This window comes from Lycorma delicatula, chromosome 1 (genome assembly GCF_047948215.1).
Source record: "Lycorma delicatula isolate Av1 chromosome 1, ASM4794821v1, whole genome shotgun sequence".
Lineage (NCBI taxonomy): Eukaryota > Metazoa > Arthropoda > Insecta > Hemiptera > Fulgoridae > Lycorma > Lycorma delicatula.
In genome coordinates, this window is record NC_134455.1 from 106,421,938 (window position 1) to 106,446,787 (window position 24,850).

The 24,850-nt window shown below is 28.6% G+C and overlaps 1 protein-coding gene across 3 annotated transcripts in view; it reads right to left on the bottom strand.

Annotated features, from left to right (window-relative positions):
• Window positions 1–24,850, bottom strand: part of scramb1 (phospholipid scramblase 1) — a 128,432-nt gene that overhangs the window by 62,447 nt on the left and 41,135 nt on the right. For 2 of the 3 annotated variants that reach the window (XM_075358814.1, XM_075358804.1), the window contains one exon: window positions 9,609–9,656. The exons of the other annotated variant lie outside the window; for it this stretch is intronic. In XM_075358814.1, the coding sequence (XP_075214929.1) occupies window positions 9,609–9,656 (48 nt within the window). The remainder of the gene's footprint in view (window positions 1–9,608; window positions 9,657–24,850) is intronic. 3 annotated transcript variants of the gene reach the window in all.

Sequence of the window (24,850 nt, forward strand, 5' to 3'; positions counted from 1 at the left end):
TGATGATTATTTTAAATTATGTTTTGTATGTAATCACTGTTTATTATTATTATTATTATTGACATTTATTATTATTACAGTTGTGATTTCTGTTTTTATTATTTGTTTTATTACTGTCTTTTACTATTATTATTACAATTATCATTACTATTATTATTGATTTGTCTTGTTACCAATAAATTGTAATTACATAAACATTTTCAATTGTCAACCTCTCAATATCCTGATCGAGCTGCGAACATGCAACAATATCTTTAGCATATGACTTATGACTGTGAGCTTATAACCAAATTTTCACTTAAAAAATTACATTAAATTAAATAATATAAGTTATGGTATGTCTCCTGTTATAGGTTGTGACAGAGTGAAGACAGTGGAGAAGGTAGAAGAGCATTTAATTTTCTAAACAGCTGAGTTAATTGTTATAATGAGATCATTAGAGTACTATTTATAATTTCAATTAAAATTATTTTTATTTTAATTATTCATGTTATCATACACAGCAGACAGTTACCTATATTCCAAACAATGCTATATGAATGCGAATTGCTCTTGGATAAAAATTTTTACTTACTACGAATTAGATATCAGATGAATCACAGTTCTGTTAATTGAAAGCAGACTGCTTATGAAGTGATCAGAAATTAACTACATTTTTGCCATAATGCACCTTTAAAGATGTCACATTGCCTTCAGTGCATGAATGCTTATAACATAAACAACTGTGGCCAAGTGTGTGAAATCTGACCCCGATTGCATTACTTGCTATCCGACTATTACAGTGTATATATGTTCACTCTGCTAGCAGTTTGCATTTCTCTGGCCGGAGGGCATGTAAGAAACTAAAATTCAGCATAGACTTTTATCACAATACAGGGACAGTGCTTGTAAAAGTGTTTTTTCATAAATTGATGAGTGCGATACATAAACAGGGGGCAGGACCTGTCAACCTCTACCATGTACGACAAGATTCAGCAAGCTCAAGAGATGATTCTGGTGAATAGGCAAGTTACTGTCGATGAGGTAGCGTCTTCTTTGAATATCAGCCATGGTTCTGCCCAACAAATCATCCACAATGAACTCAACTTTCATAAAGTATGTGCATATAAGACAGCTTACCGCTAAACACAAGTTCAAATGTGTTGACATCTGCCAGTGCTTACTTGATCGCTTCAACAGGGAACGCTGATCAAGTAGAAGGCCCAAAAATTCAAGACTGTGCCATCAGCAGAAAAGGTTATGGTAACTGTTCTTTGGGATGCAATAGGTCCTATACTGGAAGACTTCATGGAAAAGGGGACTATGATTAACAGTGCAAGTTACAGTGAAATGTTGGAAAACAAGCTGAAGCCAAGAATACACAATAAATACAGAGGCCTATTGTTGAAAAAAGTGTTATTAGATGACAATGCCAGTCTGCAAATGGATTTTGTGTAAATAAATTGTTAAATGAAAAGCGTAGATAATTTTTGACTTGCCCTCTTAGCATGCAAATGATCTTATTAAGATAACTTCTGCACTAACCTAAGGAATATAGTTGTTACATTTTTAAGTAATTTTTGAAAAAAGATTTTCCATGGCCTTTTATGGTTACAGCATTTGTATATTTCCACTAGGCAGATTTGATGACTTTTTCTTACTGGGAATCCACCAATTTAAAATAAAGTAAAAAATAAAAAAAGATAGGAAATAAATAAAAGGATAGTAAAAATAAAATAAAGAAAGGAAATTGTGTACATTTGCTAAAATTTATGGAAGAAGCAATGCTTAAAAAAACTAATTTGATAAAAAAAAAATTACGACAATTTCCTTATTCCAACAAGTTGAAATAATTTTCCTTTTTCCAATATGCATAAAGAACGAAGCTGAAGAAAGACATATTTTCGGATAGAAGGGAAGTCAAGTTTTTATACTCTAGATTAAAATCCTAAGAGAGAAAACTATTAGAATATGATAGTTTTAATTACTAGTTAGTAGAATCATGTAAAATTTTTACTACACTGAGAAAACAGTACCAACTTTAAGGAAGATGCAAAAAGTAAGTTTAAATATGATTTTTGTAATGGTTAAAAAAAAGTTTAACGACTATATTAAATGATTTAGGATTAAAGTGGATTATAACAACCAATAATAAAAAATTGTTGTTTAAGACAATAGATACAGCCATGAAAATAATTTTTTACCTGAAAGCAATTAAAAACTTTGAGAAGAGACCCTAATTTAAATGGATGAAAGCTACATTTTAACTTCACAATCAACCAAAAATTCTTGCGAGGATGGAAGCAAAGAGAGTTCATCCAACAACTTCAAAATATGAAATAAGTTAGCGTAATTCATGTAGGTGGAAAAACACCTAGGGGTTTAAAAATTGCAAAAAATTAGGTGTTTTGCAAAAAAAACAGAAGACCAATTGAATCAACACAACTCTGAATAATAGATCTTAAAAATTCTTAAAACCAAATAGTATATTTGGTTTTATGACACAACATGTCATCTCACTGTTAAAATGTAAAATAACTCTATGACAAGCTGTAAAAATGAAATGTAGCAATGGCTAAAAAACAAAAATATTTCCTTTAAAAATCAAAGTTTAAGCCAGAGAACTATTTTAGATGATACTAGCATCAAATCTGGTTATAGATAGTATTTTATAAGAATATGATCATTCTGTTCTTAGACCGCATCCTTATCACTCAAAACTTGAACCTGATTAAGCTCATTTAAAGAATAATAAATAAATAACTGGGTGGGAAAACAAAATATAACATATACGTACAGCAGAGTAAAAATATATTCATAGAAAACCCCTTTTCAAAACAGAGCATCAACTAAGCTTGTATGTTTCATTTTATTTTATTCTCTATCTCTATAGTCATTCCTAGATATAAGATTTTTTTGCAAATTATGTTTCCTGAAGAATTTACTTAAAACTGTAGAATAGAAAAAAATTCTTTTCACTTTTCATTATTGTTAGGAGCAATCTATAAAAATACATGATCAATTTGCATTTTTCTGAAAATTGGTAACACTGCAGTTTCATAGACTTTAAAAAAAAAAAACAAAAGAAGTAGCTTCTCATGTGCTCTTAAATTCTACAAATATATAAAATTTGTATAGCATGTGGTAATTTCTTGTTATAATAATTATAAGTATTGAGCTTTATGTTAAATAATGTTTTATATTTTTGTTTTCATTATTTTTCTTTAATTGTCTGCTGTTTAGAACTCAAATGGTCAGTGTTTTATGTTTTATTTTCTTTGTACGCATTTTATTTTTAAACTTTTTCATTTTATTATCACCTCTACCATCTTCATCACAAAAAAATGGATCCCAAATTGAGCATATGTTTTCAATAGCAAAATAAAGTAAAAGTTAAAAGACAGAGCCTTACCAAAACCCTCCCCAAAACAAATTTAACTGAATTTGTGTGAATAACCAATAAAAATACACAAAGTAAAGAAAATAAGTTTTATATATAATAAATGAAAGTTCACTAAATTATAGCTGGTTTACAACAAAATTTTATCCCATAATATATATTATTCTAATGCCAGTGAAAACCTACAAAAAATTTATTTGTTACATCTTTGTACATAATAAAACTAAAATTATAAAATTGCACTAAAAATAGGAAATAATTTTTTTTTTTTTTAATTTCTTTAAATTATTACTTCTAGAAGTCAAATAAATAAAAAATATCAACTTATTCTGTTAATTTGGGTTGGCTTCAAAACACAAAAAAATAAAATATGGTTATTTTTCTTTTCTTTTACAGAATTTTTCTAAATTAAAAAACTATTTTATTTTAATATAAAATAAGGATTGGCCCACAAAAACCATTTCATGAAAAATGCCACAAACAAGAAATCTGCAACTTTTATTTAAAAAGAAAAAACTAACACAAAAGAACATTAGACAACACTAAGTGCAAACTAAGGTTCTCTGGAATGCAAGAACATATAATTTTTATCAATTTTCATGAGAAAACTGTTTGAATATCAAAACATCATTTTGGTGTAACAATTCAATATTAAACAGTGGTGACAAAAAAGAACTTGTTACCTAAAGATCTTCCAAAGGTATCACCAGGGAAAAAAATCATTGAAAATGGTCAATTAAAAGCCTGTAAAAAAACTGATGAGTATTCCCTTTGTTCTAGTACCAAAAACAATCCAAATAAATGTTAAGATATAGAAAAATACATTTACTTCATCATAATTAGTCACCTATTTATTTAGTCATTATACAATTTTTTTTTTCCATTAACAAACTTTCCAATCTTATCCATATTAATATAAGACAACTGTCTAACTTAGAGAAAAGCAAACCTAAATGTAATAACGCATATTAAAATTACAAGTTTATAGAACCACACACAAAAAACTAATTTACAGTTTCTCACCTATAAATGAACAGAACTCAATTAGACTTTTTCATTTCAGAGTGCTGATTTATGTAAGTACTTGGACATTTACATTTTTTATAAAATTCCTCATACAGTCATATTTTAAGTCCGAGAAAATTCCACTCTACATGAGAGAAGGTACCCACAAATAAAAATAAGGCTAATCTCCAATTTGGCTCGACTCATTGCTGTATTTGAGGTAAAGGAAATGTACAATATTTTTTAAATATCTGTTTAATTATAAATTGGTATTTATTCAATAAATCTTTTCTTTTACATTTTAAGTATAAAAAAAATGTTCTAGAAATCATAACCTGCTTTCAAGTCACATAATTAAGTACTTTAATCTAAAATTTTATGAGATATAAAAACTTGGGTATCGGCAGCTACAAAAAATACTGTTTCCTGCTTTCTAATGAGTTCGTTATGCAACAATTTATGATTTACTTTGACATTTATACATTTCCTACAGCACCAGACACCCACTAGAAAAGTTTTATTTTACTAAAACTCTTTCTACATCTAATACTCTTTGCTCAGAGGTTTTTGACTCATAAGTCCCTAGTTAATATTTAATTAAACAATCAATTGTAAACACTTCACCTCATTATCAAACAAATGATAAAACATGTAAAAAAAAATTAACTATATAATTGTAATGTTCATACTTATAAGAATTTTCATAGAAATAATCTCATTGACAATTCAATGAAACATCAAGCAAGCTTAAAAATAAATTCAGATAATAAAAAACAGAAAGATAACACAATAACTCATTATTTTTAAAATAATACTTTACAGGATAAAATATACAAGGACTAATTATAACTCATCCTAACAAAGAACAAGTACTATTCAAATAAGAAAAAAATATTAAAAGAACATTAAAGTATAAAAGCAAAAAATCACATATAACTTGATGCAAAAAAACTATGTACTACGTAAACAAATAAAGTATGTGAAAAACGTAAACAAATAAAGTATGTGAAATATTATAAACAAAAAGCAAATCTACGACATTCCCAATAAACAGAAAATACATAAACACTGAATTATTTTGACTGTTCCACATTGCATTCCTGATGTTCCATATAAAAATTCACAGTAAATATTTTACAAATACAAAGACAAAAAAGTAAGGTCAAAATACAAATGGCTGACTAAATTGTTAAAATAACAAATCAGTATTTACAGACCACTGAAATAAACAATGACTAATGTCCTTGAGATGGGTAAGCTGCATGCTGTTGGAACTAGTGTTCATGACTGAAAAAGTCAAATAATATTAATAAAACTGAGCAAATGTTTACTCCAGAATTTGAAACATATATTTCAATCAATAACAACAAACTGTATAAGCAGATCCTCAATTGTTCATGAGTTACTTTTACAAGTTGGATTGGAGTTTTGTCAGCTTATTCAATATTGGTGGTTTTTTGTGCAATGGTCATATGCACGCAAGTTAATTGTAAAATTAAGTTTTATATAGAACACAGAGAGTCATACTGAAAAATGCTTGTCAGTAATATAAATGTTTGACAAAAGTGTCAACTAAGTACATGCTGAAGAAAACTTCACACAGGAGTAATAAATGTACTAATCCAAACTGAGAAAATTAAGATTTCATTTCTTTTACATCAATGAATAGTAATCAAAATAACCCCTTAAAAAAAATTAAACCTTTTTCAGAAAAAAATAGCAGGTAATATGATTGGAATTTAAATTGTTAATTTTGTTTTTTCAAGGAGTCAATTATAAAGGTCAGTAAGTTAAAATTAACGTAAGTTAAAATTACCAACAAATGCATCTACACAACCAGTAAAGTAGAATAAATTAATTACTTCAAATGATCTGTGTATTATAAAATCTATCAAATTTCACTTCAGTCTCTTCTGAAAATGGATAATAATTCCAAGTTTAAAAAACAACCCATATCAAATAAGGAAACAATAGACGAGAAGTGACAAATGGATTCTTAGTGTCTTCTCCAGTGAGCTAAATATACTATGCTCATTTAAAATTAAAATATCAAAAATGAATTACAAATAATTACAGAAATAAAATTTTTTAGGTGAATTAATATGTTAACAGCCTACTTGAATATAATACAGATGATTAAATTTTGGTTTTCATTAAAATAAGTATATTTTGGTTTTCACAAAAATAAGTATATTTGCGGCCAAAAAAAAAAAAAACTACCGATATTCAATAATTATTTGATATTTTTTAAAAGTTCATTAAATTTAACATGTGTATAGATGATAGTTCTCGTATTGGGTTTCCGTCAATCGATGTAACACATATTTGAGTTAGGTAACACTTATTAAGAATTATTTATGAGAAACAAAAAAACATAAACTGGTATTTAATAAATATAACTTGGGAGATGGACAATTATTAGAATTATAATCTACAAACTAGAATTTGCTTCATGAAAATCAATTGGGTGCTTTTTTCAGATTTAGGTAAAACATACATTTATTACAGACCAAAAACTTCAAAAAACAAGACAAAACTATTTTTATTTTTTTAATCTAGAATGTAGTAAATCTTTACAAGCAGTTGTATTAGTTATTTTCAAAATAAATGCAATTTCAATCTGGATATAAAATCCTTTGCATTTTCCTGGGAATATGGAAAAAATTAAATTGAAAAATCTATGAGAAAAATGAATGGCAACTGAATTCACTGCATTACAGATTAAAAAGTAACCCTAATGGTTTTTAAGGAAAGCAGTAATTTTTGTTTTGTTTTACCTACTAGGTGAAACAAATAACTATTTTTAATAAATTGAGATTATCTACATAATTTACAAATTTGAGGAAGAATCAAATATAAATGGTAATTTTTTTAAATAAATTTATTGATTAATAATATACTCAATTCATACGTTCCTCATTTCTCTATACAGTTTTCCTGCATGATCTACACACTTTTGCCAACAATTTGGAAGCTTGAATATTCCTTGTTCATAAAAGGTTTGAGGATGAGTCATCAACCAATTGTGCAAGCACTCCTCAACATCTTCATTGTTTTTGAATCGTTCCCCTCCAAACGATTCTTTCAAAGCCACAAACAAAAATTGTCACAGGGGGACAAATCTGGACTGTAGGGTGAGTGGTCGAGGGTTTCCCACTCCAATTTATCCCCCGTCAAAATTACGACGTGCGGTCTGGCATTGTCATAGCGAAGGATATCTCTGATGGGCATACCCCATCTGTTGTTTTGGTAGGCGGCTTGACTGTAGCAGCTGGCAATAGTAAACGGCATTCACTGTTCGTTAATTATGGAGAAAATCAATATGTAAAACTCCCCTTGAGTCAAAAAAAGTCATTGCACGCCAGCTGCCAGATGAGTTTTGGCCTTCACTGGGCAGGCCTCTTCCTTCATTCACCACTCCTTACTTGCCATTTTTGACTTGGGAGTGTAGTAATGGACCCATGTCTCATCACATGTGACAATGCGTGTCAAAAAATTGTCCCCTTCTTGCAGAAATTGATTCAGAAGTCTCTCACAGATCTTCAACCTGATCTGTTTTTGATTTTTGGTCACCTTGGAACACTAATTTTTCTAAAGCCACGATGATCAGTGATAATGAATTGAGCACTCCCATAGCTGATACCCATATCTGATGCCATTTCTTCAACAGTGAACTGGCGATCACCTGTAATAATCATTTCGAACAGCAAGGATGTTGTCAGCTGTGAGACTTGACCTTGAGAATCGATCATGGTTTAAATTTTCTACACTTCCCGCCCGCCCTTAAACTGTCTGACTCAGTTCTGGGATAATACCTTAGAACTATATTCAAATTGTACCTTTAAACAAGTTAAAATTCTGCAGGTTTAATGCCTTCATTAATTAAAAACTTTATGATTATACATTGTGCAACAGATGACGAAACCTCTTGCTCACTCATGGCTGTAGTGATGACAGAACAGAATGGAGGAGCTAACCAAGCTGGTTCCACTTCTCTAACATACTGAATATTAATCCCCTCTGCTCTGCCATCCAGTTCAGAACTGCTTACTGGGTAGAATAGCAAAATTACCATTTAAATTTGATTCACCCTCATATTTTTTTCTAATCTGCACAAATTTGAATTGATTGATAATGTCTTTAGTATGGTAGTATGAAGGGTTAACCAGAAATGCTATTATATTCACAGGTAAATAATGTGAATTGGATAAAAATAATTTAATGTGATGTATTCATTCATGTACGCGTGGTTTGATAGATTTGAAATCAAATTATAAAATTTTTTACATTGTCATTTTTGACAGTCAACAGAAATCAATTCAATCAGAATTAAAGTCCCTCAGTAGTTAATGAAACGAAACATTCACTTTTTAAATGTTTTTAATTAATTTGATATGCAAGTTTCCCTGTTTTCCAATTCTTTTGTATTTTACATCAGATATGTCTCCTTGATTCATTTCAAGAAGTAAATTACAGTTTAATTGTAATTTTAACAGTTTGAATTAAAAAACATTTTTGATGCTCCAGTGAAAACCTTTCTTTTTTTGCTACAACCATTTCAAACAAGTGCAAGAAGTCAATAAATTTTTCCTATCTATGGCAATGGGAATGTTTCATGGTAATGTAAAGTCATTTTGGTCTGGAGACAGGAACTGACAACTAAAAACTTCCAAAATTGGAAGAACATACTTGTCACCTAACAAAATTTGTCACGCATCCAATGCCAATGTGTTCTCTACTTCAATTGTTCTAATTTTTCATGTTTCCAATTATTAAAATTCATTTCTTTCACAGCTAAAAATATTGCATAGCAAAGTAAAATGGCTAATATTTTTTATGTATCTGAAATATTATTTACGAAATTACATCAGCACAGTTATTTTGACTAATATAACACTAAATAAAATGATGTCAAATTGTTTTTAAAGGTATATGTGTCTGTGTAAAAAAAAAAAAATATTCCACAGAGTTAATGCAGTTTATATAAATATGTACAATCTCACAAACAGCACAAATAAAGCAAATAATTGAACAGAATTTTCAGTGAATTTTGGCCAAAATAATAATATTATTGATTCCAAAATTAAAATAATAATTTTAAGATTTCTCTTAACATAACAAAAGGTAAAAGAAAAAAAATATATATAAAAAAGGACATGCACTCGCCAGATACAGATGCAGCAGAAAAGATAATACTAACTTTAATAAAGCTCATTAATTTTACCTGGGGTTGGCTGATATGGTGTCATAATTGCCGAGTTTGGATTGTAACCTTAAAAATTTAATTAAAAAGCACATGAATATAATTTGAATTATCCAAGTGCACATCGTTACAGTAAGATAATTTCAAAGATTACACATTTAAATGTAAAAAAAAAATTATTATTATAATATAGTATACAAAAATGAATATTAAACTAATCATACAATTTTTCTCTGCAACTTTAAACCCCAACTGAACCACAGATAACAGAATCAAATGGTCTGCCAGTGTACAAATACAAATATGTTAGTTTAAACTACACTAAGAAAATCAGTAGCTGTCTGAGCTTTTTAATTGCATAATATTTGGCCACAATGTCATATTTCAAATTACCAGACTATACAAACTACATCCCTGAAATGTTTGTCAAGCATTTAAAATAATATGGAACAATTAACTACTACATAAGTTATTTCAACTGATGTGAGTCAACTATAAAACCCTCTAAAATAAACAATAAATTAACTATATTCCTGGAAGCAAAAACTACCTCCATATTGGTGTAAATCAAAGTACATCTATTCTTAATAACAATTTGAAACTTATAATTAATATTGGGTAATTTTCTTTTAACTAAAAAGTTTTTAACTTGTTTTGATTTCCTGTTAAGTTATTACCAATAATATCAACAAAGTACACCATATCACATTAATAAGTTTTTAAAATCATAATATACATATTTTTTATTAAGTGCAATTAGTATAACCTGTATTTAAATTAATAAAAAAATAGACATTATCCAAAGCCAAACAGCAATACTACATTACCTGCCTACTAATAATATTAATTTTATTATGAATGCTAAAAAAAAAAATAAAGAAAAAAAAGTACCCTTAATAAAAGTACTAAGGATACTTTTGGAGTACTAGCTAACTTAGTTCCCTTAGTACCCCTTCACCATAATCATATTAACAACATACAACTAAAAAAGTAAATCTGACTGTAAGACTGAAATTTGTTTCTCAAGGTCCAGAATCTAAGCATCACTGGAGTTGAAAAGATTTTAAACATCTGTAATCTCCCTGATTTATTAAACATTCAAATTTCTTTTGAAAATCATCATAACTTATGAAAAAAATATAATACTATTTAATAAAACGAGAGGTTAAAACCACCAAGGCGCCATTAATGTTTGGTGCCTTTGATGTTTTAGTCTTCTCCCCAATACTGGGCTCTTACCTGCAGAGTCTCTCTATTAACAGAACTTGAAATAATGCAATATTCTAACCATTTAAAAAAATGTGTTCAACCTTGAGAATAAAAAACTAAAATATATATTTGTGTGCAAGAGGCTTGGGAATCATCCCGTACTATTGACATATCCTCTAGCTCCTCATAATAGCAGAAATTAAAATATTACGAGATTCAAACCATTCTCTTGTACAACGTTTCTTGGGGAAGGCCACTTTTTGATATTTAAAGTTTGAGCAGTGTTGCCCAACCAGAACTTAGAATTCCTGATGCTCTTTGATTAAAAAAAATAACTTTAATATTAAAATCTTATTTTTAATTTACATAATGTTTTTTTGGAATACTTTTAAAATCCAAATAGTTCATTGCAATTAATTTATTTAAATCTTAACTTATTGTAATTTTTTAGAAAAATTATTTTTTTTTTTTTCAATGTAGTTTTCTCGCCAATATTTTTTTTTAATAAAAATTATTATTTTTTTTAAATTTTACTTTCATTATTTTGTAAAAAAAAATTTAAAAAATTTTTGTGCCAAATATTTATGCATCACAATGATTGTCATTCAAGTTGAGCACGAATATTTCAATTTTACCCTTTTTACTTATCTTTTTATTTATATACTTACTTAGAATTGGTAAAAATGTCATTTCAACATTTTGGCACTGTCAAATTCTACATGAACTGATGTATATCTGTTTCACACATTTAGGTAAAACTGAAATGTGGTCAGATAATTTCTATGATGACTGCATCCAGTTCATTAACAAACTGACAGCAGTCGCACAGAATTTTATACTGACAACTTACAAAGAACTATGCTAAGTCATTATTGAAATAAATTAGAAACAAAAAACTGATCAAGAACATTCAACTAAAATATTTCTCAAATATAAAACTAAATGTTCATTTTGAATGTTACACAATCATCTTCATTAGCCACTGAGGAAAGCGTGTACAACATCAGAGAAAATCGAGTAGAAAATCAGTAAATAAATGAAAAATAAAATGTATCTTAATTATCAAATAAATAATGCTTTTGTAACATAAAAACCAACATTGCTAAAGAAGTTTGTTAAATAAGAAAAATATACAAACACTGTTACTGTTTTCAGTAACCCTAACTGAAATCATAATTTTAGCTTACACCATGTAAAGCATTGAAATCTCAGTTTCTGATTGCCTGGCACGACCTAACGCACACATCTTCATAAAAGACAACAAAAATTAAAAATTTATAAATAACAATTTCTTAGGCAAAACAAGAAACCTAAAACAATAAAAATATCTCTCATGAACAATATTTATACATGGCTATAATCAATCACTTAAAGTTCTTACAATTAAAAACTTTCATAAAAAGATTTATACATTTTAAAAGGATGTTAGATATTGATGACATCGTTACTCAACACTAAAGTTTCCTTATCACTAACCATAAAATAAGTAAGTATCTCAACTATCTAATTCCTGTTGTGTACATTTTTTAAAATTTGTGTTTGTTTTATTTTGGTCTTCTGTATTGATACTGACCCAAATGTTTTATTCTAGTTTTAATCTTCCTTTAGTTCGTCATATCTATCCAAAATCACAAATATCACATTTACAAATCAATTATAGATGCCCACTCTTTTGATAGGTTTTGTCTTAAATGTTTCAGACAACAGAGGCCAATTTCTTACATATAACCGTGGCAGTGACATAGATATGATTTTTTTAAACCCGATTACATAAAATAAAAATATACTAATTCTTCTAAATAATAAACTTCTTAGACTTCTAAATAAAAAAAATTATTACAATATAGTAAAAATTATATTTATTTAAAAGAACCAAATTATGGTTACCATATAACCATAATTATTATGTAGTAATAAAATTACTGATTACTATTATTAGAAATACGAAACTTTGTATTATTTCAATAACTTCATTTAATTTTACTTTTTTCAACTGTTCCAATCTATACAAGAAATCTCTAAAATTTGCTTAGAAAAATTAAAAAAACAGTTAACACATTCACTGCTGATTATGACACAGTGGTGTCATAGATGGGGATTGTTCCGTCCAAGTGACACCATTTATGTGTCAAAGGTAATGTAATTTTTTATCCTCTCCTACCCTTTCTCAGAATCTGATAAGGGTTTCATTATTCTGTATTAGCACAGAGAAACAATTCTTCAGTTTGGTTTGTAGTTTGTTTTTACTTTTCTTTTGTTTTATATTTGTACAGTTATGTTCAACATAATAGTTTTTTTACAACTTCTTAGAGATTGTTTTACAGAAAATCTGGTAAGTATAATTTTTTAAAAATTCTTCTGATTTTTTCATTGATTTATTTAATAAAATGTATTAACTTGGTAACTTTTAGTATTGGAATTGTACCACAGCAAGTATAAAAAAAACCTTGTTTATTTATAAAATTACACAATCACAATCTTTTTATTGTTTTATGAAATTTGTTTTTTACATGAATTTTTTTATGCTCTAATTCATAACTCCAAATTTTAATTTTATTTTGAAGAAAATTTTGCAAAGTATAATGCAATATGCCTTCATTTTTTTTATTTATTCTATTTAAATTTTCATTTCAAATTGAATATGCATATATTCTAATTGGTTTGGTCTTTTCTTTATGTTTGAGAACTTTTAGAATTAAAATATTAAATTGAATTTTAGTTAAAAAATGGAATGTGATATTATTAAAACGCTAATAATGCTTATAATTTTGTAATATTAATATTACAAATTTTTACTTTAGTTTTTTTGATTTTTGTTTCAGAATTGAATTGCAGTCATCTACTTCAGGAAACAGCAGCTTGTGCAAAAGAAAACTCTCTCTCTTTTTTGTTTAGCCTCCAGAACCACCGTAAGGTATTTATTCAGAGGATGATACATATGAATGTAAATGAAGAAGTCTTGTAGGGTCAACCATTCCTGAGATGTGTGGTTAATTTCACCAAAGAACACCAGTGTCCACAATCTAGCATTCAATTCCAAATAAAAGTAACTGCCTTTACTAGGATTTGAACCTTAGAACTCTTGACTTCAAAATCAGCTGATTTGCGATGACGAGTTAACCGCTAAACCACAAGCACACAAATTTTACTACACAAAATTGAATCTGATGAAGAAATGATGCGTATATTAGATTAACAACTACTTCTTTCAACTATACTTTTAACAACTATTTCTTAAAATTTAGATATTTTAAAATAATAGACTTAAAACATTTTTTGGTAAAGGCTGTATTTTTTTGACAACTTGAAAATTAATCATTAGAATACAGTAAATTAATATGCCATTTTTATAATAAAACACAGGCTACTTGTAATAAACTTTATTAGTATAATTTTTTCAATTGTTTTAATTTTCATCAACTGTAATCTTTATAATCATAATTACATGTTCAAATAAAAGCTATCTTTTCTTAACTGAAATAGACCTATATATGCTGCAAAAGATGAAAATTAATTACCATTTATCTTCTAATATTTTTGTAATTTTTATTGCAAATCAGAAAACTATCACTAACAAAAAAAAATGTTTAATTGATAAATACATAACGTTATTTTTGGAATAATATCAATAAATTATAACCTAAGAACACTGCTTAACATTGCTCTGACAAAATATTTTTATTTTATTTATTTAATAAATAAATAAATATAGATTATTTTTGGAATAATTTCAATAAATTATAACCTAAGAAGGCTGCCTAACAATGCTGTGACAGAATAAACCAAAGATTTTAAAAACCATTGAATAATATTCATGAACAAAAGGAAAAATATATGCCAAGAAGCAATGTAACGGGTAGATTGCAACTGCAGGAGTAATTTAAATGCAGCTTGCTAATGACAAACACATGGTGTCATCGCATCTTTTGAAGGTTACAAAACTAACAACAAACTTAAAAAAACTAGCTATACACAGTCTGAAAAGTTTCTAAACTAAATTTCTGTTGTCGATACAAGTAGCGCCATCTCTTGTACAACCAAGGAACTATGTAGTACGATGTCTGATGAGTGAGTGTACAAAATTTCATCACGTTTCATCACTTCAATCTTAAGTTATATTCGGCCAAGTACATTGTATTCATGTGATCTTGTGTGAGCTCGCAATATGGAACAGAGAAGTGTGATAAAATTTTGTTTGATTTCAAAAATATTTTGTTGAAACTTATTCTATGATACAGCAAGCATTCGGCGATGAAGCCGCATCTTGTACTACAAAATACATGTGATGAAAGTGGTTTAAAGACAATAGAGTCGCTGGATGATGACAAATGAAGCAGGAGGCTGTCAACAACTGTTCATGGCAAAAATGTTGTGAAAGTGCACCATTCCTGCTTGAACATTTTACCCTTTGAGCCACAGCAGAAGAGCTAAACATCGGTGACGCGGTATGTACAATACTAACAGAAAAAATGAACTGCCAAAAGGTGTTCTCTTGTTTCGTTCCACACAGTTAGGACAGTGACTAGTTGCACACGCACTTTTGCAATGTTTTCATCGTGAACAGCTGTTGACAACCTCCTGCTTCGTTCATCGTCATCCAACAACTCTCTACCGTCTTAAAGCACTTCCACCACATGTATGTTGTAGTACAAGATGCGACTTCATCACTGAATGCTTGCTGTATCAGGGAATAAGTTTCACCAAAAGATTTTTGAAATCAAAGACAAAATTTTATTGCACTTTCCTGTTCCATGTCGCGAGGCATGGTTTTGCATGCAGCCATGAAGTGTAGCACTGTCTTGACAATGGTACTTTTATGTGATAATGTAAATGTCATGCGGGACTTTGCAATGGAGCTGAGTGCGAGTAGGAGGTCTGTCCTCCTCTCCCTGGTAGACCACACTGGAGTCTGTAGTTATAACTAAACTAAGGGTTTAAACTATCAAGCTGAGTTTCACTAAGGGAACTAGGAATAAATTCTGTTGTTGCAAACAACAATTCTTGTGGTATGTTTTATATTATTGAATTTACCTTGAATATTATGAGACATTTACTCACTAATAGCTTACTTATAATGCAGAGCTAGGCGCAGGGCTCATGCTTCTGCAAACTCGGTTAGCTAGTTCAGAGGGCAACGAAGTAGGACAGTCAAGATGTTTGAAAGAAGCCTACAGGAAAGGCGAAAGTCGTGTCAAAACTTATAGATGTAAATGTTATAAAGGCATTTACAGTGGTGGCATTCCAACGAGGCCTGGCTAATTACTGTGACATGTAGTCAGTTAGAGGGTCAAAAAACAACCTCCGTTAAAGCACATCAGGGCTATGAACAGGAGGGGAAGGGGATAACTGGAATCGTCACAAGGCAAGTGTCTTTCCCTACAGGTGTTGAGATGTTCCATGTCACAAGCTTGCACAAGGTCATATGAACACAACGTACAAGGCCGAATATAACTAGAGACTGGAGTGACAAAACGTAATGAAATTTTGTATGCACACTTGTCAGACATCGTACTACATAGTTCCTCAGTTGTTGAAGAGATGGGACTACTTGTATTGACTACAGAAATTTGGTTTTAGAACTTTTCAGACATTCTGTGTGTATGCTGGTATTATACATTAATACAATTTATTAAAAATAAATCAGCACAGCAGGTAAATGTAGAAAAAAATTTTTGCTGTGAATGTGTTTAATAATAGTAAATCAACTAATACTACCTGCGGAACAGTATCAGAAACAAAACTGACTGATTTAGAAGATTTAATTATTATAATGTTCCATTATTATTAATCCTAACATTAAACACAATAAACATTAACTAACATTAACTTGCACAATAAACAAACAGATATATATTATTCAAATTTTTTTCTATAACCATTATGTATAAGTATTTCAAGCATTTCTATATGTATAAATGTAGGCTCTATCATTGTAGTAGAAAAACTACATGGTAATAAGGTTTTGTTTTCTTGCCCATGGAATAAAAATGATGTGTCATAAATCATATATACTAAGTGCTAAATTTTATAAAATTTCACACACAGAGAGCATAACATGACAGCACTTACAAACATACACATTAAAACTAAAATGAAAAAAGATGATATTAACAAACTGCAGACATACAAAAATAATTTTGGATCATTACACAAAGAGGTAAATAACTGATATAAAGATACAATTAATGAATGATATAAGAGTAGTTACCCATATAAATTGAAAATAAACAAGCGATATAATAATAATACTTGAAGATTCAAAACAATGCAAAAAAAAGGAACAAAATAGAAATTGGAGACTGTATTTATAGACTAAGTACAGGAAAAACCTGAATAATGAAAAAACTAAAGAAAATAGGTGTAACAACTGAGAAATTGTAAATAAAAAATTGTTAACTAAAAATAGAGTAAATGTAATGCAATCATACAAAAAAAGAAATATCATGTAAAAAACAAAATATGCAACATATAAATGTAAAATAACAAAAAATACTATATCACAAAATCAATGTCCAAAGTAAACACAACATAGCATATAAATCAAATAATGATGTAATAAATATTTAAAACCAAAAAAACAATAAAGTATGAGGAAGTCACAAAATAAAAATGTGAGCAATGTGATATTTGTAATGAATATTTATAAATAAAGAAAATAAAGATCTAGAAAAATTATAAAAATATCATGTTTATAAATCTAGAAATAAATATTTTTAATGAATATGTTACTGTGAATGAGTGAAATTAGAGAATGCCAGTATTCTCTGGTGTATGAAAACACATATCTAATACATCGGTGAAGGACTAAAAATTTGCTTATATTATTACACATTCAGACTTTGCTGAAATATGTCAACAAATATACATAAGTTCTGGTGGAGGTCAAAACGATAACTAGAAATTAAAAAAAGAACCCAATACCAATCTCAAAGTAAATAGACTACGAGAAACCACCTTAAAAAAAAAGTAAGTTAAATTTAAGGCAAACATAACCTATTCAATATTGGTGAGGATTAATCAAATTCGAAGCATTCAGCAAGCACTAATGGTGAAAGTTGAATAAAAATATTTTTATAAAAAACTAAACAAAGGGCGAACTAAATGACTCTATTTGCATTGTCATAGTTCATCCATACAGTTAACATATTCTGCATATCCTGATTGGCCCTTTCAATTTATAAGATACTGAAAATTTGATTAAATTTTTTGATTAATGTGGTGAATTTGATTAATTACCTCAAATATTGGAAAATAACATGCATAATTTGTATATTTAATGTTAATTAGATGAGGTTGGTGAGCGAAGCAACAGTAGGTTATGTTTGACTTAAATTTAGACATCTTTTTTTTTATTTATAAGAATTAATCGTCATCTATTTACCTTGGAGATTGGGTGATTTTGTTTTAAATTTCTAATTATTGTTTTGACCCCCCACCAGAGCTTATCTGTGTTTGTCAACATATACAAGCAAAGATCCAAATAACCAAATATTTTGGTCTTTTACCAATGTATTTGGTATGAGTTGACACTCACAGGAGAATATTGACATTTGCCAGATATCGGTGGTCTTTCACGATAACAAATATATATATATACAGTTTATTTTAATGATTATACAGATGATAAAAACTAAAATAAGAGAGATTGCACCATACGATATGATAATTTAATGTAATTTAGTTTAAAAATCAGAAAATGTTGGGTTAATCTGAACAATTATTTATCATGATTTTGATTAACTAGATTCTGTTACCATCTATTGAAATTTGCTGAAGTTAGAGTAAATTTATTTTTTGCAACTTTATAACTGGGTAAGGAACATGACTGAAATTAAGAGCACATTTGCAATATTTTATAGTAATATCTTAAGTTGCTGATTAATTCATGTTAGCAGTATGCATCTATTGTAAATTATTCACGCAAACTATTATTAATATAAAAGATATTTTCAAAAAAAGGCAGAACAATGCACTAACCAGTGTACAGAGCATGTTCCAACACACAGCATTTGCAAGTGGTAACTTGCAGAAACATTATTTGTTTGACATGTCATGCTGCTATTGGTTTTGCTGCTATGTTGGTTTTTGAGCTTCAACAGTGGAAGTAAACACATGTACTACTAATTTATCATCAGATTCTTAATAAAGAGAAAATTAAATGTCTCTAAGAACATGTTTGTATTAAATTTTGCTTCAAACTTTGTAAAAACTTGCAAAGAAATATTTTAAATGCTTCAGCAACGCATTTGGATAGATTATATGAGAAAACCAGACTGATGTGAATGGTTCAATCAATTTAAACAGAGCAGAACATCAAACAATGAAGATCCCAGACCTCAACAACCTTCCACATCAACAACGATTATAAAAATTCAAACAGTTCATAAAGACAAACACTTAAAGAGTCTAAGATATTGCTAAGAAAGTGGAGATCAGCATAGGATCATGTTACACAATTTTAACAGAAAAATGTAACATGAATCACATTTTGAAAAATTTGTACTGTTTGCTGAACAATGAACAGAAAAAGAATCATGCTAATATCAGTGAAAAACTTCTTAACCAAGCTAATATTGATGAAAACGTTTTTATATATATTAAAACAGGAGATGAGATTTGGATTCATGGCATGATGCGGAAACCAAGACACAATCATCACAGTGGGTGGAAAAGGATCATTCTGATCAAATAATTGAACAACTTGGTCAAACATGAATATGATGATGGTTTTTTTTTGGACTAGAAAGGTACAATCCATTATCAAATCATTCCATGTGTCAGACATAAATAAGGATACTAGATGAAAGTTTTATGACATTTGAGGAATGCTGTATGCAGAAATTGGTCTAAACTGTAGAAAAATCAGAGTTGCATGTTCATCATTACAACACCCCAGCTCATGCACCACTTCTTATCTGCTATTATCTGACAAAACAGTTTTCACTCTATTCTCCATCATACTTTACCCTGTTTTCAAAATTGTAAATAATCTTAAAAAGTTAGTGTTTTTGAATCACAAATGACACTGAGGAAAATGTGGTATAATATTGCTGAAATCCCCAAAGATGTATTTCAGGAAACATTAAAAAACTGAAGAAATTTTGGGAACGGTATATTGCCAACAACAGGGATCAAAGATGATAAGACTATGTAAAGCTGTAAATACATTACAAAGATTTTTATTACAAAAGTCTGGTTTTTTTTTAATAACACTATCTTACATATTATTGAGTTATAGCCAATTATGTAAAATCGGACTAAAATTAACTTTGAGGAAAACATTGTACAATAAAGCACATTGAAAACTCAAAATTAATGCATGAAAAATGTACAACATGGAATAAAAAATAATTTTTACTTTTTTTTTTGAAATATATAAAAAGATATCTTTTTTCTGTGAGAAATCCACACGAGAGAGCCTGACAAATAAAACCAAATGAATTAAATACAGTAATAAAAAAAAAAATAATAAAAAATGCAGATAAGAAGCCACATCAATCAATTCAGTAGTAAATTTCTGTCTGATTTTTGTAATTGTATGGGATCACACATGATGAGCAATAGCATGTCATGACTAATTTAATCAAACCTGCAGAATTAAATTTTATTAGCAATAACTGTTATTTTTCAAAATCAAACATTACCAGGGAGTAACCAATATTAAAAAATAAATTGGATTTTTGCTATTTATTCACTCACTCAGGAGTTATCAAAAAAAAAATTAAGAGACAAAAGTTAAATGTTGTAAAATATGTTAAAATATTCCTAAGAAATTTCTGTTTAATTTTAAATAGTCTTTACATCCTTCTTTCCGGCAAAAACAATTTTTTCTTATTTACCAGCAAAGGATTCATACAGCAAATTTTCTTAATAAACAAAAATCTAAAAAAATCAAATTTGAAGCAACAATTTTAAGAATCTCTTTAATCATCACAATTAAAGTGATTTGTGATGTGCTGGGACTGTGATCAGTTGTCATTGACAATTAAGTCATAACATTAACCCGTCACATGTAAGTTTCAATGCATATCAATGACAGTCATTAAAATTTGTTGTAAATGTAGGGTACAGCATAATACCGTAAAACAAATATATATAGTTTTTAATTCAAAAGAGAATAACAAAACAGCCTTAATTAAAAAATATTTTTACATAAAAAGAAATTTGATGTTGACACCACAAATTCCTTTGTACGCCTAAACTTACATATACACATTTTTTGCTGCAATTCATTTATACTTATACTGGTTAAATAAAGTTTACTCAGGAGTTATAAAGTATGCAGGAGTTCACTAAATGGAATAATTTAATTATTAGTTTATATATAAATTTTGTTTTTCATGTAGCTCAAGTAGATAAGTGATGTAAGTGAGAACGTGTCAGATCCGTAACCATGCACACATTGGTTTGAATCAGACTTCATACACATATATTTTTTAACTTTTTTTAATTTAAATATATTGATTTATTAATAAATTATTAACCTCATATTGTAAAAATTTTTGAATTAAAATGAAAAGTAAATAAAATTTTATTTCACTAATAACTTCTGATTTTTTTCATATTTTTTTTTGTATTGTTATTATTAAATTATTTATATTAATTTTTTTTAAAATCAGGGGTTAATAATTATTAATAAATCAATATATTTAAATTTAAAAAAAAGTTAATAATGCTTATGAAGTTGGATTTGAACCAATGTTCCTTCCCCTTGTAAGATCCAAATATTTCATTGATTAAAATTTTATTTGGCTGTAACTCTGTAAAATAGGTACAACTTATGATATATTGAAAAGCTCTCAATGAGGGCTTCTTACTGCAGCTAAGAATAGCTGCAGTACATTTTGCACATTTGGACATTTTCGGCCCAGGCGATTGCAATCAAAGGGGGAGGTGCACAACTAGATGTTAGAACAGTTCTAAATACAAAATTTCAACATTCTACAGCTAATAGTTTTTGAGTTACGCAAGATATAAATGTACGTACATACGTACAGATGTCACACCGAAACTAGTCAAAATGGATTCAGGGATGGTCAAAAGAAATATTTCCATTGAAATCTGATAACCAACATTTTTCACGATTACAATACTTCCTTTACTTCATACAAGGAAGTAAAAATATGGTAAACCCCAGTAACTAGGCAAATATCAAATGAGGAAAGTACAACACAGTTGCAGATTTTTCACTGAAACAAAATAATGTTATCTGCATATAATAACAGTAAATTTCCTAATCTAATGGTCTTAAACAAAAAAAATAAATAAAACTTCATCAATTAAAATATTAACAAAATAAATTCTGTTCTATAAATATCATTTTTATATCAAATCTTATCAAGCTTTTTCAATTAGTACATTGCGTAACTGCAAAAAAAAACAAGGTCAGAAATTAATAATGCATAAATTGAATGGTAATAAAATTAAAAAAAAAAAAAAAAAAACTAATTTACAGTTAAAAATAATTGATTAAATGTGATAATTAAAATTATATTTTAAAGTTTTGCTCAATTAAAAAAAACTGAAGAATACTAAACACTCAAGACACAATTATATTAAATTTATTTGTTTTCTGTTCTAAACTAAAAAAAAATGCAAACTCATCAAACATTATCTTTCTTCTAAAATTAGAAATCTCTTAATTAATACACCAAAAAATAAATAGAAATGGAATTATTTTAGTCAACAGGACTGTAAAATATCTGTACAATTTTTAACACCATATTCAAATTTTTATTATTTTTTGTGCACTACTGTTCATAAATAAGTGCATTAAATAGTTTGAAATAAATGAAAGGCTTATTCTGATTTACATATCAAAGAAAATAACTGATTAAAAAATAAAACTGTACATACTACTTTTGAGTTATTCTTAAAAGTTAACTTTTAACAAGCAAAAATATATTTTATCCAGGCAACAAAACATTATAGCACGATACCATATTATGTTAACACAAAATATGTAATGTTTAATAAAAAAGTATCAAAAATTTACTAAACATTCCATGATATTTCCTCTTCCTATTACTCCATGAAGAGGTACCTGTTGAGAGCCAGACTAAAGAATGATTCCTGGAAAAAGGGCAGCAGCTATTTCACTAATTGTTAAAGGTGTAGGTCAGAAACGGCCATATCAACATCACTCAATCTTCTGAGTACTGCTGAAAGCAATGGAAAACTACAGCTGTTTTTTTTTTCAAAAAAATTTAGCTCTTTACATTTTCATGTAACAAAGATAGAATGAACGCCTTCCTATCAAACTATTGGAGGAACTATTGACAGGAAGTGCAAAATAGCAAAAGAAGAGAGGATTAAAGAAAAGTGTTCAGAAGTAGAAAGAAAAATGATCATTAGTAAAATAGACCGAGAACATAGGAAAGTTAAAGAGAATTTTGTGGTACATAAATTAAAATCTAAAATGTGTTAAATAAAGATGGTACACTGATTTATAATACGAAAGAAAAGGTCAATAGGTGGGTGGAATATATTGAAGTTATGTGGAAGAAATGAATTAGAAACTGGCGTTATACTGGAAGAAGAGGAAGTCGAAGAGGATGAAAAGGGAAACACAATACTGAGATCTGAATTTAATAGAGCACTAAAAGTTTTGAATGGGAGAAAGGCTCCTGGGATAGATGGGATACCTGCAGAATTACTGGGGAGTGCAGGCAAGGAAGCGATAGATAGATTATACAAGCTAATGTGTAACATTTACAAAAAAGGGGAAGTTCCATCAGACTTCAAAAAGAGTATTATTGTAATTATATCAAAGAAAGTAGGAGCAGATAAATGTGAAGAATACAAAACAATTAGCTTAACTACTTATGCATCAAAAATCTTAACTAGAATTCTGTACAGAAGAATTGAGAGGAGAGTGGAAGAATTGTTAGGAGACGACTAATTTGGTTTCAGAAAAAATATAGGTACAAAGGAAGCAATTTTAGCGATCAGATTAATTGTAAAAGGAAGATAAAGAAAAGCAAACCAACACACTTAGCATTTATAGACTTAGAAAGAGCATTTGATAATGTAGACTGGAAGTTCAGCATTTTAAAAAATTTAGAGTTCAAGTATAGAGATAGAAGAACAATTGATAACATTTACTGGAATCAAACTCCAACAATAATAATCGAAGAGTATAAGAATAAAGCAGTAATAAAAAAGGGAGTCAGACAAGAATTTTCCCTATACCAATTACTTTTTAATCCTTGCATAGAACTAGCAGTTAATGATGTTAAGAACAATTTAGATCTAGAGTAACAGTGTAAGGTAAAAAAAATAAAGATGCTACGATTTGCTGATGATATAGTAACACTTGCCGAGAATAAAAAAGATTTAGAAGAAACAATAAATGGCAGGGATGAAGTCCTTCGCATGAAATACCACATAAAAATAAACAAGAAAACAATATAGATGTACCGTTGAGTATAAAAATAGGAAGGGTAAAGATTTCAGAGGTAAAAGAATTTTGTTATTTGGGAAGTAGAATTACTAAAGATGGATGAAGCAAGAGTGACATAAAATGCTGAATAGCACAAGCAAAAGCACTGAGCTTTCAGTCAGAAATATAATTTGCTTACATCAAAAATTAATTTAAACATCAGGAAAACATTTCTGAAAGTATGTTTGGAGCGTAGCTTTATATGGAAGTGAAATTTGGACGAACAGAGTACCTGAGAAAAAAGATTAGAAGCTTTTGAAATGTGGTGCTGTAGAAGAATGTTAAAAATAAGATGGGTGAATAAAGTTACAAATGAAAGGGGTTGCGGCAAATTGATGAAGAGGCATTTGGAAAAATATAGTTAAAAGAAGAAACAGACTTATAAGCCACATATTAAGGCACCCTGGAATAGTCGCTTTCATATTGAGGAGCAGGTAGATGGGAAAAATTGTGCAGGCAGGCAACATTTGGAATATGTAAAACAAATTGTTAGGGATGTAGGATGTAGGGGGTATAATGAAATGAAACAACTGACACTAGATAGGGAATCTTGGAGACCTTCATCAAACCAGTCAAATGACTGAAGAAAAAAAAAAAAAAGAAGAAATTATTG